At 39.4% G+C, this 13,613-nt stretch overlaps 3 protein-coding genes across 5 annotated transcripts in view; all 3 read right to left on the reverse strand.

The window, feature by feature from the left end:
• vash2 (vasohibin 2) overlaps nucleotides 1-3,750 on the reverse strand; it is a 28,833-nt gene extending 25,083 nt beyond the window's left edge. The window contains exons 1-2 of one of the 3 annotated variants that reach the window (XM_005753116.1): nucleotides 3,520-3,750; nucleotides 2,013-2,290 (exon numbers count right to left, since the gene is read on the reverse strand). In XM_005753116.1, coding sequence (XP_005753173.1) covers nucleotides 2,013-2,290; nucleotides 3,520-3,532 — 291 coding nt within the window. In that variant the 5' untranslated portion in view covers nucleotides 3,533-3,750. Of the gene's footprint in view, nucleotides 1-2,012; nucleotides 2,451-2,972; nucleotides 3,178-3,519 lie in introns of those variants that run through there. The other 2 variants (XM_005753117.2, XM_013915940.1) reach the window with 2 other exon arrangements.
• Nucleotides 3,751-5,577: 1,827 nt separating this feature from the next.
• Nucleotides 5,578-9,066, reverse strand: LOC102211190 (cytochrome P450 2K1-like). The gene is made up of 9 exons (XM_005753118.1): nucleotides 8,872-9,066; nucleotides 8,581-8,743; nucleotides 8,332-8,481; nucleotides 8,076-8,236; nucleotides 7,798-7,977; nucleotides 7,474-7,615; nucleotides 6,209-6,393; nucleotides 5,846-5,939; nucleotides 5,578-5,765 (listed from the first exon to the last, which is right to left on the reverse strand). Exons 1-9 carry the CDS (start codon nucleotides 9,064-9,066, stop codon nucleotides 5,578-5,580), a joined length of 1,458 nt encoding a protein of 485 aa, XP_005753175.1.
• A 1,469-nt stretch (nucleotides 9,067-10,535) lies between these two features.
• On the reverse strand, nucleotides 10,536-13,377 carry LOC102211479 (cytochrome P450 2K1-like). The gene is made up of 9 exons (XM_005753119.1): nucleotides 13,171-13,377; nucleotides 12,905-13,067; nucleotides 12,672-12,821; nucleotides 12,426-12,586; nucleotides 12,127-12,306; nucleotides 11,686-11,827; nucleotides 11,283-11,467; nucleotides 10,797-10,938; nucleotides 10,536-10,723 (listed from the first exon to the last, which is right to left on the reverse strand). The coding sequence occupies exons 1-9, from the start codon at nucleotides 13,375-13,377 to the stop codon at nucleotides 10,536-10,538; spliced, it is 1,518 nt and encodes a 505-aa protein (XP_005753176.1).
• Between the last annotated feature and the right edge of the window lie 236 nt (nucleotides 13,378-13,613).

A 13,613-nucleotide genomic window follows, 5' to 3' on the forward strand; every position in this document is an offset into this window, starting at 1 on the left:
AGGACTGCGCTCTTCTGGACAGAGATCTCCGCTGTTGTTCCCGGGATCTGCTGGAGCCACTCTCCTAGCTTGGGAGTCATTGCACCTAGTGCTCCGATTACCACGGGGACCACCGACACCTTCACCCTCCACATCCTCTCGAGCTCTTCCCTGAGCCCTTGGTATTTCTCGAGCTTCTCGTGTTCCTTCTTCCTGATGTTGCTGTCATTCGGAACCGCTGCTTGGGTCTTAATGCCACTATAAGCATACCCTATTATTGTTATCGAAACAGTCTTCTAACAAACAAACAGGTTATGATAATAAGCCTGTGTGTGTGTGTGTGTGTGTGTGTGTGTGTGTGTGTGTGTGTGTGTGTGTGTGTGTGTGTGCGTTTCAGAAGTGACACCAAGTCCCACACAATGTGACAAATCCAAAATGCAGAACTAATTTCAACTGACAGGTATGGTGGCTCAATTTAGCACTACTGTTGTCATGGTAATGCCATGCATTTGTCTGTGTGTACACCTGAGAGTGTGTATCCGAGAAACAACAGACTGTGAAAACAGGCTGACATCAACACCTAAGGCGACCATTATGCCAACGACTTGGAGATACACTATCTGACGCCCCGACTAACATTATAAAAACATAAATTCCTCATTAAAGTTGGAACAGTCACAGCAACAGGAAGGATAACACAGCTAGATAACAGTATTTTTTTATAATGCAGTGACTCAGATACATATTTATTAAAAAAAATGTCTTTGCAATGTTAACAAATGATCCATACAAGTGTAGATTCATCTAACTGCAACAATTAGTCAATTAAATGTAGTCAACTTTAATCACTGAATCTGTGAATAACAGTTTATACTCAGTGATGCACCTGGTTATAGATAGGATATGTGAGAATTAAAATGTGTTTTAGCTAATCAGACGTGAGGATTTCATGTCATACAAGACAGAAAGTGAAAAACAATTAAAAAGCTTCACTTTGATTCATTAAGGAAATACCAAGCATACTAATCAATAATATAAATGACGAGTAAGTGCATTGCAAGATAGGATATAATATAGAATATATACTATATATAATGCTTTTAAAATCCATCTGTTCGTTCAAAAAGCTCTCGATGATTTAATATATCTTGTGGCAGCCAAGTATGTTATGTAAGGACAGAGTTATGTCCCAACATGGCTATTCCACATACCCATCTCTAACCCAGGCAATCATATAGTCCCTACAAACTAGACAGCCTAGTACATTCAGCACATTCAGAAGATCTTTGAATTTCTTTGAGATGAGAAGATTCAAGGAACCTCAGAGGGCTCAGTGAAACCCTTCACAAAAAGTCCATTAACAGTGAAGAAACCTTGGTGCACATCTAACTGTCATATTTTTACTACTACACACAGTGATGCCATTTGAAAAGCCCTCTGGCTCAACTGAGAAATATTACGCTATGGTGTTATGAGAAAGAAGGAATATTAGCAGGAAAATTAGACAAAATAGTTCAACTGTCTTGTGCTATGTCAACCAGGTTTTCTTTTGCAACCAGGTTTATGCTGGAGTCTATCATAGTTGCTTCAGGCAAAAGAAAAACTGGGGTGCAGTGAATACCAAAATGCTGCCATAAACTCCATCTAAGTGTAATGAAATAATAAAAAACTAGAGTCCATAAAGCACTAGGATCACACCTGTCTCAGAGCAAGTTACTTCTCAAATCATGATCAAACTTGGCCTTCATTTTGATGTAAGATGCATATCTGAACCCTTTCGTGTTGAAAGGCAGACATACAAACACCTGCTTTTGTAGGACATGCACACACACAAGGCAAAAACAATTCCAACCTTACTACTGTGGTGAGTAAAAATGGCATGCACTTCTGTAACACATAAACGATAGTAACAAATCAAAACAAACCAACAGATGTCTAAGCATAACATCTAGTTTAATTAATAAAGACATTTGTTGCAGTAGAGAATTTAAAAGCACTGAGAGATGGCCCAGTCCCTTGGCCAGCTGGCTTACCTTGGGAAGGTATGCAGCATTTCGTATCCTGTCCACCATCTCCTGTCCGTCAGGGTGCACAGCCGCCACATGGGACCACATCCTCTCCCAGGTGACACTCTCGATAGGAAAACCAGATCGATTAACGTAGAAAAGAACCCCTCCATCCTTCTCCTCTTCCTCCTCGGGGGATCTCGAGCTGTTCTTTGGGGGAGACAAAGAGGAGGACTCCTGGGTGCTGCAGCGGAGGAGACAGTGCGAGCTGGTGCTCTTGGACCGGCCATGCCTGCTCAGCTTGGCTGTAGAGGTGCCAGTCCGGTTTGGGGAGTTGGGTCCAGTCATTGGCCCCAGGAAGAAGTAGAGGAGGAGGAGGAAAAGTTAGGGCAGGCAATCTTCCTCCAGCTACAAGAGCTTCTTTTTGTTAGTGAGCAGTGCAAAGCACATGTTGATCTTCAAGGTCTAACGTGGTAATGGGGGGAAAAAAGAAAAAGAAAACGCATTAACTCAACTATGCTTTTTAAAACGACAGTACATGTACATGACTGCACAGCAAGGATCACTACAAAAAGTGTTTGTATAACACAGTGGGGATTTTTTCAGGTACTTTCCACTGAATTGTTACAAAAAAAAAAAATCAACGTTATCCGTATTTAAGAAAAGGGGTGATTGTGATAAAGAAGCCAAAAATGCAGCAACAGTCGACAATAAATGTACCAAAAACAATATATGCATAAATAATAACTTCTGATTCCAGAGTAGCTCAACAGCTGATAAAAAACCTCTCCGAGCATTAAAAATCCACATTAGCAGTCATATAAACTCATGAGTATGAAATACACAGTATTTATTTTGCAACGACACAATATAGCAATCTGCGGAATGAATTGATTAAATCTCACTAATGTGTAACTTAACAGAGCAAAGGCAACTTAATGTCGACTTAAGTTTTTCTTTTGATTGAATCAGCTGAAATATCCCAACCGTTATCATCCTGACCGTATCGTGTTTTCCAGGAAGGCTTCTATTTCACATAAACAATCGGACCCCCGGTTGAAAAGGCATTTGATCTGAAAATCAGTCACCAAGGCGAGGTGTGTTCCATTCATAACAAAGCGGCGTTGTCCACCACAGGCTTTAAAGTCTTGTTTTGGTTCAAGGCTTTGTAACTTCACCTCTTCTGCTATATGTCAAGCTAGCACAAGCTAACATTTGCTAAGAAGGAATTAGAGCGCGATTCCTTTCAAAATAAAATCAGTACGTTGGTCAATCGTTTATAACAACTGATTACTGCGAATCACCAGAGAACACTCACAACTCCACCATTTGCTTGCCTGTAAGGCCTCTAAAACGTGTTAAAAGTAATTACGCACAGAACCGTAACGAAACAAATAATTTGTCTGTGGATATGTTTTTATTTTGACAGCGCCGTCCAGGACGTTCCCCTCTACTGTTTTTGCTAGCTTTGCCGCTGTATCTCGGAACACTGCGGGGGCCGTTGCCTCCCACCACCACAATACGGGGAAATTACCTCGTCTCTGCATTTCTCTCTGTCAGCAGCCTGCAAGGAGCCTCGATATCAGCTACCTCCTCAGAAAATCCAATTTCATGGTGATAAAAAACGCTTCTTTACCCTCTCATGTGATTAAATCATTGGGGATAAAACGGTCCTACTAGCGGCCACTGTTCTCCCGTATCTGTCCGTTGCTCGTATCCCCTACGGTTGCCACTGCTCAACAGCTTCTCATTGGTCGAGCTAACAAAGAGAGGCGGGTCAGAGAGTATTCGCTACCTTTTTTAGATCGGGTGGTGCCCTCTGATTGGTTAATTTTGATGGACGAAGAGGTCAACAAGTGATAGATCTGCAACAAATTGGATTTTCTTCCACTTGTTATAACTGTTGATTTGGAATATATTGTTTTAGGGGCTGGACGCTTTTTCTTAGTAAGAACGAGTTTAAATACATTGGAAGAAACCTAAGCAAATAGACTACAGTCAAATTATTCTAATGGCATAAATTTATAACCACACACATCCCATAATATAGAGTTATCAGTTTTATTGTGATTTCCAACTGTCAATAATGAATGCATTTTTTTAAATAACAAAAAAAATATTATTATTATTTTTTACTGATGTTACAATTATATGTGAAACATACTAGAAACAAAGTAGACACGTGAAAACCTCCCACCTAGCATTAGATATGTGGCACAATAATATACAGGACCTGTTGTTTTTTTTAAATAAAAAGTGTCATATTATGTGTGATATTTTTGTGGCACTCGACGCAGCAATATGAATAATGGGCTGCTACATTTGCAGTAGTAACGTAACTTGACTTAGAACTCCACCTTATGGACAAATTGTTTGTTACAGCACACAAACAATTTGGCACACCTTAGTCGTTTTCTCTTTTAAAAGAATGGCTTCTTGACAACCACCTTCCACTGACAGCACGTCTGATGCCACTTCAGCAAACACCAGATGAATGAACTGAAGGTCTAGCACTATTGCTAAGGAGCACTTTTGACAAGACAAGAAAGTGTTGCTTTTTGGAAGCAAAATATACAGAAATCAGAGGTGGCTCAAGACTTCTGCACAGTACTATATGGATGTCGCCTCCCATATAGTACTGACTCCCTAAACATGATGGATTGTAGAATAGTGTAAAATTATTCTACACCTATTTGGCTTGATTTACTCATAAAAAGACTCCATTTTGACATATAAGGAAAATCATCAGAGGGCCAGTAGCATTACAGTTACATTAAAGATTAAATGGGAAACAGGTCTGTATGAAAGTTCTTTGTGTTTTATATTCCAGCTGGTCAAACATAGACACTTAGAAGACTTGCTGAGAAGACTGGTGGAGTGAGGAAGGAAATGATGTGTGGGGTGTATTCATTTTAATATTTCAACTTTATTGTGGAGAAAATGAAGAAAATATTAAGTCTTCATGAACAAGAGAGAGATTAACATGTGCTTGTGCAACATTTTTAAGTTACAGTGAACATGTTGAGCAAAACAATCAACCAACTTATGAAAAAACTCATTGGAGACTCCATTTCCAGGAGAAAATGCTCACTTAGGCTATGTTCAAACTGCAGGTCTTAATGCTCAATACCGATTTTTTGATCAAATCTGATTTTTTTTGTCTGCTTGTTCACACTACAAATAAAATGTGACAGCAAACGCGCTCTAGTGTGAACCCTCAAAGCGGCCCACATGCGCATACGAAAGTGACCCAGGTCGGATTTGAAAGTATCAGATTTGTGCTGTTCAAACTGTCATACCATGATCGTATATGGGTTGCATAGGGTCAAAAAAGTCGCATTTGATGCACTTTTGCCTGCAATGTGAACGTAGCCTTAGATTCATGTGATGGAGCTGTACAAAAAGCTTAAATTTAAAGGATCGATATCAAACCTATGGCCCAGAGGTCAGTTCTGGCTTTGCAAACTCTTAAATTTCCAAAGAAGCCTTTACCTAATCCATTTTTTTCTCAGAATCTATTACGATTACTTGTACGTCATGAAATAATAACGTGATTCAGAGAAGACTGGTTCAGCGTTCAAATACAGTTTCCTTACATACGGGAAATAGCTCGCAGTTTATGAGGCAAAGGGCTGAGAGTAAAACCCACAGCTGGAGTCAGATCTAATTCATCCTCTGAAACTCCAGGTGCAGGGGTGAAACGAAAATGCTGAAGGAGAGTGGTGAAGAAGAGGAAGAGCTCCATCCTGGCCAGACTCTCTCCAAGGCAAACCCTGCGACCTGTAAGAGACAATTGAAGAATAACTTCAGCTGTCCTGTCAGCAGATGTAACCTAAACAGTGATGGCTGAGCTCACAAACCTGCAGAAAATGGAATGAAGGCATCTCGCTTAACAAACTTTTTCTCGTTGTCCAGGAAGTGAGCAGGATGAAAGCTGTGTGGTCTCTCCCACTCCTTGGGATCATGCAGGACAGATGTCAAAAGAGGAAACACCGTGGTTCCCTGCACAAATTACAATACACAGGCTGCTAAAACCTTTCCCCACCTTGTATTTACATGTATTTTATCTGCATTTATGTTTTCCTACCTGCACTACCAAACCATCACCCTTTACACATAATTATCATAAAAAACAATCCACAATGCAGTTATATTTTGTTGCACTTGATGGCTTAGTGCAGGCAAGGTTTTTTAAAAGCGGTAGGTGTGTTATGCAGTCTTACCTTCTTGATAGAGTGACCCTGAAAAATGATGTCTTGAGTGGTTTTGTGAGGAATTCCAGTGGGAACAATGCTGATCAGTCTCTGTGTCTCATGGATGACGGCGTCAGTGAAGGGCAGGCTTTTCCTGTCTGCAACCTGCACCTGTCGGTCTCCTATGACTCTCGTCAGCTCCTCCTGGACCTCATCTGGTGTATAAAAGTAACAATAATTAAATTTCATCCCTATTAGAATCACTCAAACACTCCATTTTACAGTGTTTTCACAGAAATCTATGCAATCTTGTAAAAAAAATTAAGTGCACGCCAGTTGAAGTAATAGTTCTTTTTAAATTATTTTGTCAGTCTCTCACATTGGTGTAGAGAAATTTTGGCCCACTCTTCTTTACAGTGCTGCTTTAGTTCATTGAGGTTTGCAGACATTCAGTCAGGCATGGCTCTGTTAATGTCTTGTCATGGCATTTCATTTGAGTTTATGTCTGGACTTCGACTGGGCCATTGCAGCACTTTGATTGTTATCTTTTTCAGCCATTCTTTTGGAGAGCCCAGTTTAGGCCAATCTGGGACAGATCCTCTGACATTTGCTATAAAATACTTATGATCATTACAGAGGAGTTACCCAAGGTACCCAAGTCCTGTGACTGGAAAAATCAACTGCAAATCATCACTCCTTTAGCACTGTGTGTGAGTTTGTCTGAGGTGTTCGTGCTGACATACTGTGTTGGATTTGTGCTTGATGTGGTACTTTTGCATTATGACAAAACATTTCTAGTTTTGTCTTGTCAGTCAACAGGATGTTGTCTCAGAAGTCGGTGCTTTCTTTTGGCAACTATTTTAAACAAGCCGTACCTGTTCTGACTTTTTCCTAATTGTAGAACTGCAGAATTGTACTAGAATAAACTGGTTTTTAATTTGGGGTGCATTTACTGGGACTTCCACTCCAGGGAAGAATGAAGCCCTCAGGTGTGTGTTAGTCCACACCTGAAGGCTTCAGTCTAACAAACTATAAAAAATCTGTCTTCATTCAGTTGCTCACACTTGCTAATGATCAACTAATCGTGCTTTTGATTAGCACCTTATTGATTGGCTGCTACTCCTAAATCCCATTAAGGGAATAATTTGTGTTTCACAGGACTAAAAATAGAGTACTTTGAAAACTTGATTTTTCACACGGCTATAAATGAAGGTGACATTATTTATTTGATTTTGTTTTTGTGACAGTGATTTGATTTCATTAGCACATTGAAGTTAAATTTTTAGGCTCCTCACCCTGAATCTTTGGATATTTGGCCATAAGCAGAAGTCCCCATCTCAGTGTAGTTGATGTTGTCTCAGTGCCGGCAGCAAACAGGTTCATTACTGTCATCAAAAGGTTATCATCATGGAAATGACTGTTGGTAATCCCAGATTCCTTCAGACATGCAACAATAAAATGCCAGTAAATCTAATTCCCTTAAAACTGACAAAATGTGTACTTTGTTCTTACTAGGACACAGCATATTTGTTTAGTTAAGCAGGAATGTGCACAGCTTCACCCTGAGCTTCAGTTAATAATTTCAGACTACAAACTTGACAAGTGACAGAGATGCCAACCTCCAGAGTTTGCTTGCGGAGCAGAAAGGCATCCACAAAGCCTCTGCACATCTGTGGGTTCAGAGTCTCTTTTAAACGACTGAAGATGGCAAGGTTTTGTTTGCTACTGGTAGCAGACATTTTGAGCAGTTCCTTCCTGGCACCAATCCAACTCAACAGCGCTGGACACATGTTGTACATCTGTCAAAAATTATATAACCATCAGTAACTAGAATAATATTTTGTTATTTGCAACAACTGATGCTTTATGTGCTTATGAAAGTAACTGTAGAAATGACCTGTACTGAAGGAGAACCCAAAAGTTTAGCACCTCTGCTCATTCGATCTACCAGAGATGTAAACTCTGGATCATTATATTCAAATCTGCTTCCATAGACAATGGAGCAGATAATATTAGAGACTGCATATGATAATCTTTGGTTTGTATCAAAAGCTTCTCCTGTGACAAGACAAATGAAAGGAGTGAAAAACAAATAACAGTCAAATTAATCTTCATCAACCTTCATTAATTTTTTTAACATAAACAAATCTTACCTTTGAATTGCTTAAAAACTTCGATGAGGTATTGACATTCTTCAATTATTTTGTCCTCACATGCTCTCTTGCCCATCCCAAAGTCTCTCAGGTTAGTCAGTGCAAAGCGCCTCATTTCCTTCCATGAATCACCGTTGGACCACAAAACCCCTGTAATGAAGTGTGTATAGAGTTTAAATAATAATAATTTAAGACACATAATGTGGTTATGCCCATTTTTTATTTTATTTATTTATTTATTTATTTTACCATTTCCATGGTTTATTTGATGCACAATTAGAATTGGATCTCTGTCTCCAAACACTTCATCATAGTCAACAAGTGCCTCCTTCACTGTCTTGTATCCTGCCAGCACCACAACTTTTTGGGGTCCAAGATAGACAGTGAAGACTGATCCATATTTCTTGGACAGCTAAGAAGGGCAGAATATGTTGATATTTTGACACATATTAGAGAGACCCTGGAAGTTGTAAGAGCTGCATGGAAAGCTGAATTTATAAGTCAGCCTAAAAGAAAAGCAGCCCAATAGCTTTACCTCACCTCCAATAATGTTTTGTAGGGTCTTTTCAGGTTCATCTGAAGCAAGTTCCCAAACAAGGGAAGTGGTCTGGGTCCTGGGGGATCCTGGGTACTAAAGCTAGCAGAGGAGATTAAATAGATGAGCAGGAGGACCGTCAGAGCCCCCAACAAGAAGGTAGAACTGAAGGCCTGAAGAAAAACATTTAATATCCCCATGGTTTTCAAGTAAAATATACACTCTGTTACTTGCACTGAAAACTCAGTGACTGTGAAAGAGACTGGGATAAACAGTGCAAACAGTGTTCTGTGGTTATGAATGAGTAAATGATTAATGTTGCAGTTAGTACTTTGGTCTGTGTCAATATTATATTTTCAGGATGAAAATAAATAAATAAATAAAACACGTATATATGTGTGTACCTGATATCAACACAGTTATTTGTGTAAACACTTTAAAGTGCAGCATTTTTTTTTTACTATATTTTAACATTATTTGAAACTGAAGCTCATTTTTTTGTATTGACTTTTAGAGTTGAATATATGATAAATGTAAAGAGCATTTATATTTTATGCTTTTCTATAAGACTTCCAAACCGGAAGTATGTCATAAATCAGAAAGTACGGTAAATAACTTTTTATCCGACCTAGCTGAGTGTAGGATAAAACGGGTAACCAAGCAGTTTTGGCCAAAGTTACTGGGTAGCAAAGCAGGTTTCCTAACAACAAGGGCAGCAGGTAAATAAAGTGGCAATATCTAAGAGAAGCAATAAGGTTGGAGAAACCTGCATTCAGCTAAGACTGAAGAAGTCACTTGGATGAAATGCTTCTCCCGCTGAAAAAACTGCGTCAAGATGAACTGAATACACTTTAATTATGGGTGACTTAGACAGCTACAAGTGATGGTCATTAGTTTTTCTTATCACTAAATGAAAAAGTGAAGCGGACAGATAGAAAATGGCCCAAAGAGTCTGGTAACCATCAATTAGCCCCCCAAAATTATGAAAAAACAATTCATCTATACAAATAAACTTTGATATATATTTCAGTCCCTTTCAGACATTCTTCTTCTCTCAAAAGAGGTCACATGGAAGACCAACAATGTAACAGTAATGTGTTGTCAACCCATCTGTAAACTTCTCCAACCACCAGGGGGCGTGGCATGGCGGTACTTACGGTACTAAGAAAACTGAGGGTGTCTTCTTTCTTGAGGGGCAGTAATGAGCACGACATGCACTGATGCAGCATTTGATCTTTATTGTGGAGGAAAATGTTTAACATCTTACATCTTTATGAGCAAGCGAGAGAGCAATACATGGCTGGTGTAGCATTTTTAAGTAATCAAAACATTCTGCCTTTATTGTCAGTGAAGACTTTAAAGACAGCTATTCAGAGACTACTTTAAAGCCAACAGGCAATCTTTACCTACATGAGACTGGGCTAATAAAATCACCTTGAAACTAAAGGAACAATTGAACTAAACATTTTGTAAATCATGTCAGTGAGTCTGAAATTGTTGCCATGATGCCAGGTCTCTCTTGGAAATTAGATTTTTAATCTCAATGAGATTTTTTTTACCTGGATAAATAAAGGACTAATAATGATTAAGGACACAAGAAAATATTCTGCTAAAAATTGACTGGAGCCGTTTCACAGGACAACAAAAGCTTATAAAGACCATCTCCTCCTCACATTTGGGAAACAGCACATAATTTGTGAGGTGAAGGGCTGAGAGTAATGCCCACAACTGGAGTCAGATCCAATTCATCCTCTGAAACTCCAGGTGCAGGAGTGAAACGAAAATGCTGCAGGAGGGTGGTGAAGAAGAGGAAGAGCTCCATCCTGGCCAGACTCTCTCCGAGGCAAATCCTGCGACCTGCAAGATATGAATAATAATCAATTGTCCTGTGAAGAGATGTACCTCAGTGGTAATGGCTGAGCTCACAAACCTGCAGAAAATGGAATGAAGGCATCTCGCTTGACAAACTTTTTCTCTTTGTCCAAGAAATGAGCAGGATAAAAGCTGTGAGGCCTCTCCCACTCACTTGGATCATGCAGGACAGATGTCAAGAGAGGAAACACTGTGGTTCCCTGCAGATAACAGCTGATTTCAGAGATGCACAAAGTACAAAACGTACTAAGACAACACATAAAAACAGCACATACTTTTGATTTGGATTCAGTTTCAAACTTTCCCGTATTCCTGTGATTGCCCGTCCAAGATGGCATCAAGCTTCTGTTTTGTGCACTCAGTAAACTGATAACAACTGTTCCCACTCATGCTTACTCTTTGTGTCTGCACTTAGGTTTTTTGTAGCTTTAGAACTTTGGCACCTCAACTCAAAGTTAATGCAGGACGATCCAGGATGTAGTTACATTATCTCAAAACATGGCTTGATGCCGAGCAGATTCGAATAGATAACAATTAGTCTTACCTTCTCAATAAAGTGACCCTGAAAAGTGATGTCTCGGGTGGTTTTGTGAGGAAGTGCAGTGGGGACGATGCTGCTCAGTCTCTGTATCTCATGGATGACGGCGTCAGTGAAGGGAAGGTTTTTCCTGTCAGCAACCTGCACCTGTCGATCTCCTATGACCCTCCTCAGCTCCTCCTGGACCTCATCTAGAGTATAAAAGTAACAGTAATTGAATTTCATCCCTATTAGAATCCTCTGGAGTCTAAACGAGAACAGTGGACACATTACACTTGTGTTACACTGACAACAACACTCCAGTATATTTGATAAATGTATGCTTATTGTGATATTGCTCTTGTGACATGTGTCATGTGATTTCCAGTAAAAGAGTGTATTCAAGTTGTGGATTATTTGAGCTCCTCACCCTGTATCTTCGGATATTTGGCCATTAGCAGAAGTCCCCATCTCAGTGTAGTTGATGTTGTCTCAGTGCCGGCAGCAAACAGATTCATGACTGTTATCAGAAGATTATCATCATGGAAGTGACTGTTGGTAATCCCAGATTCCTGCACATAGACATTTAACAGCAAAGTCACTCAAATCATCCTAATCCCAAAGTTGGATGGGGGTTGCACAGTAGAAAAAGAAGTGTCAAGGCACCGAACAGTAACGAGGATGTAACATACACCAGAAGAATTACAAATGATCAATAGTGTTCGCATACATCTGCTGGGTGATAAAGGTATTAGGATGCAACACAGTTGTTTTGTCTTAACCATAGCTGAGCAGGATAAGGCACAGTTTCACCATCAGCTTAAGTTATTTATTCCTGAACACAAAGTTAAAAGATAATAGAAAGTCCAACCTCAAGATTTTCTTTGCGGACCAGAAAGGCGTCTACAAAGCCTCTGCACATCTGTGGGTTCAGAGTCTCTTTTAAACGATGGAAGAAGGCACGGTTTTGCATTTTATTGGCAGCAGCCAGTTTGAACCCTTCATTCCTATCAGCAGTCCACTTCAGGATTGATGGAAACATTTCATACATCTGTGAATCATCAAATATACATCTGTACATAAAATACCATTTTTCATTTACAAAGGTTATTGAGTTGTACCTTGAAAAAATCTATAACTCCATAAGTGTCACAAAGTAGGAATCAATACCTGTATTGAGGGACTTCCACCGAGTCTGACAAATCTGTTTGTTCGATCTACCAAAGATGTAAACTCTGGATCATTATATTCAAATCTGCTGCCATAGACGATGGAGCAGATAATATTAGAGACTGCACAGTTAATTGATTGGGTTGTATCAAACGCTTCTCCTGTAGCAAAACAAACACATACAGTCAGTATAAGTAATTGGACCATTAATTCAATTCAGTTCAAACAAATGTGATAATTTTTTACCTTTAAATTTCTTAAATACTTCAATGAGATGTTGACATTCCTCAATTATTTTGTCCTCACATGCTCTCTTGCCCATTCCAAAGTCTCTCAGTTTAGTCAATGCAAAGCGTCTCATTTCTCTCCATGAGTCACCATTGGACCACAGAACTCCTGAGAGTGGTCATATTTTAGTTTGACAGTACCAAAATAGAAAAAAAGCTAAAAGATTTTAAGAAAAAATATTATTCCTTTACCATGCTCTTTGGTTAATTCATGCACAAGTTTCGTTGGGCTTCTGTCTCCAAACACATCATCATAGTCTACAAGTGCCTCCTTCACTGTCTTGTATCCTGCTAGGACCACCACCTTTTTAGGTCCCAGATAGACCGTGAAGACTGATCCATATTTCTTGGATAACTAAGAACAGAATATTTTCATATTTTCACACACATCAAAGAAACCAAAGCTAAAAAGCTGCCTGGAGAACTGTATCTGCAGCATAGTTCAATTACTTTCTCACCTCCAGCAATGTTTTGTAAGGTCCTTTCAGGTCCAGTTGCAGCAGGTTCCCCAGCACAGGAAGTGGTCTGGGTCCTGGAGGACCCTTTTGTTTTTTTTGAGAATTGAAGCTTGGAGTGACGATGAAATAGACAAGGAGGATGACTGTCAGTGCCCCCAACAAGAAAGCAGAACTGAACGATTGGAGAAAGACATCTAATATCCCCATGGCTGTGAAACGAATTCTCTGCTATGAGTTCTTTGTACTGAGAGCCCAGAGACTTAGTGCTTTTTGCGTTGTCTGCCAAATTTCAGTCCTGTACTGTGCAGCATATAATACAAGGTGTGACAGTAACAGAGCAAAGGTCCTCTATGAAAGAAATAGTAAATCATTAACGTTGCAGTTGATACTTTGGTCTGTAAAATAAATGGAAAAACATTAACAAACCAACAAAATAAATTAAA

This window comes from Pundamilia nyererei, unplaced genomic scaffold (assembly GCF_000239375.1).
Source record: "Pundamilia nyererei isolate P.nyererei 1_Seehausen unplaced genomic scaffold, PunNye1.0 scaffold00404, whole genome shotgun sequence".
Classification (NCBI taxonomy): domain Eukaryota; kingdom Metazoa; phylum Chordata; class Actinopteri; order Cichliformes; family Cichlidae; genus Pundamilia; species Pundamilia nyererei.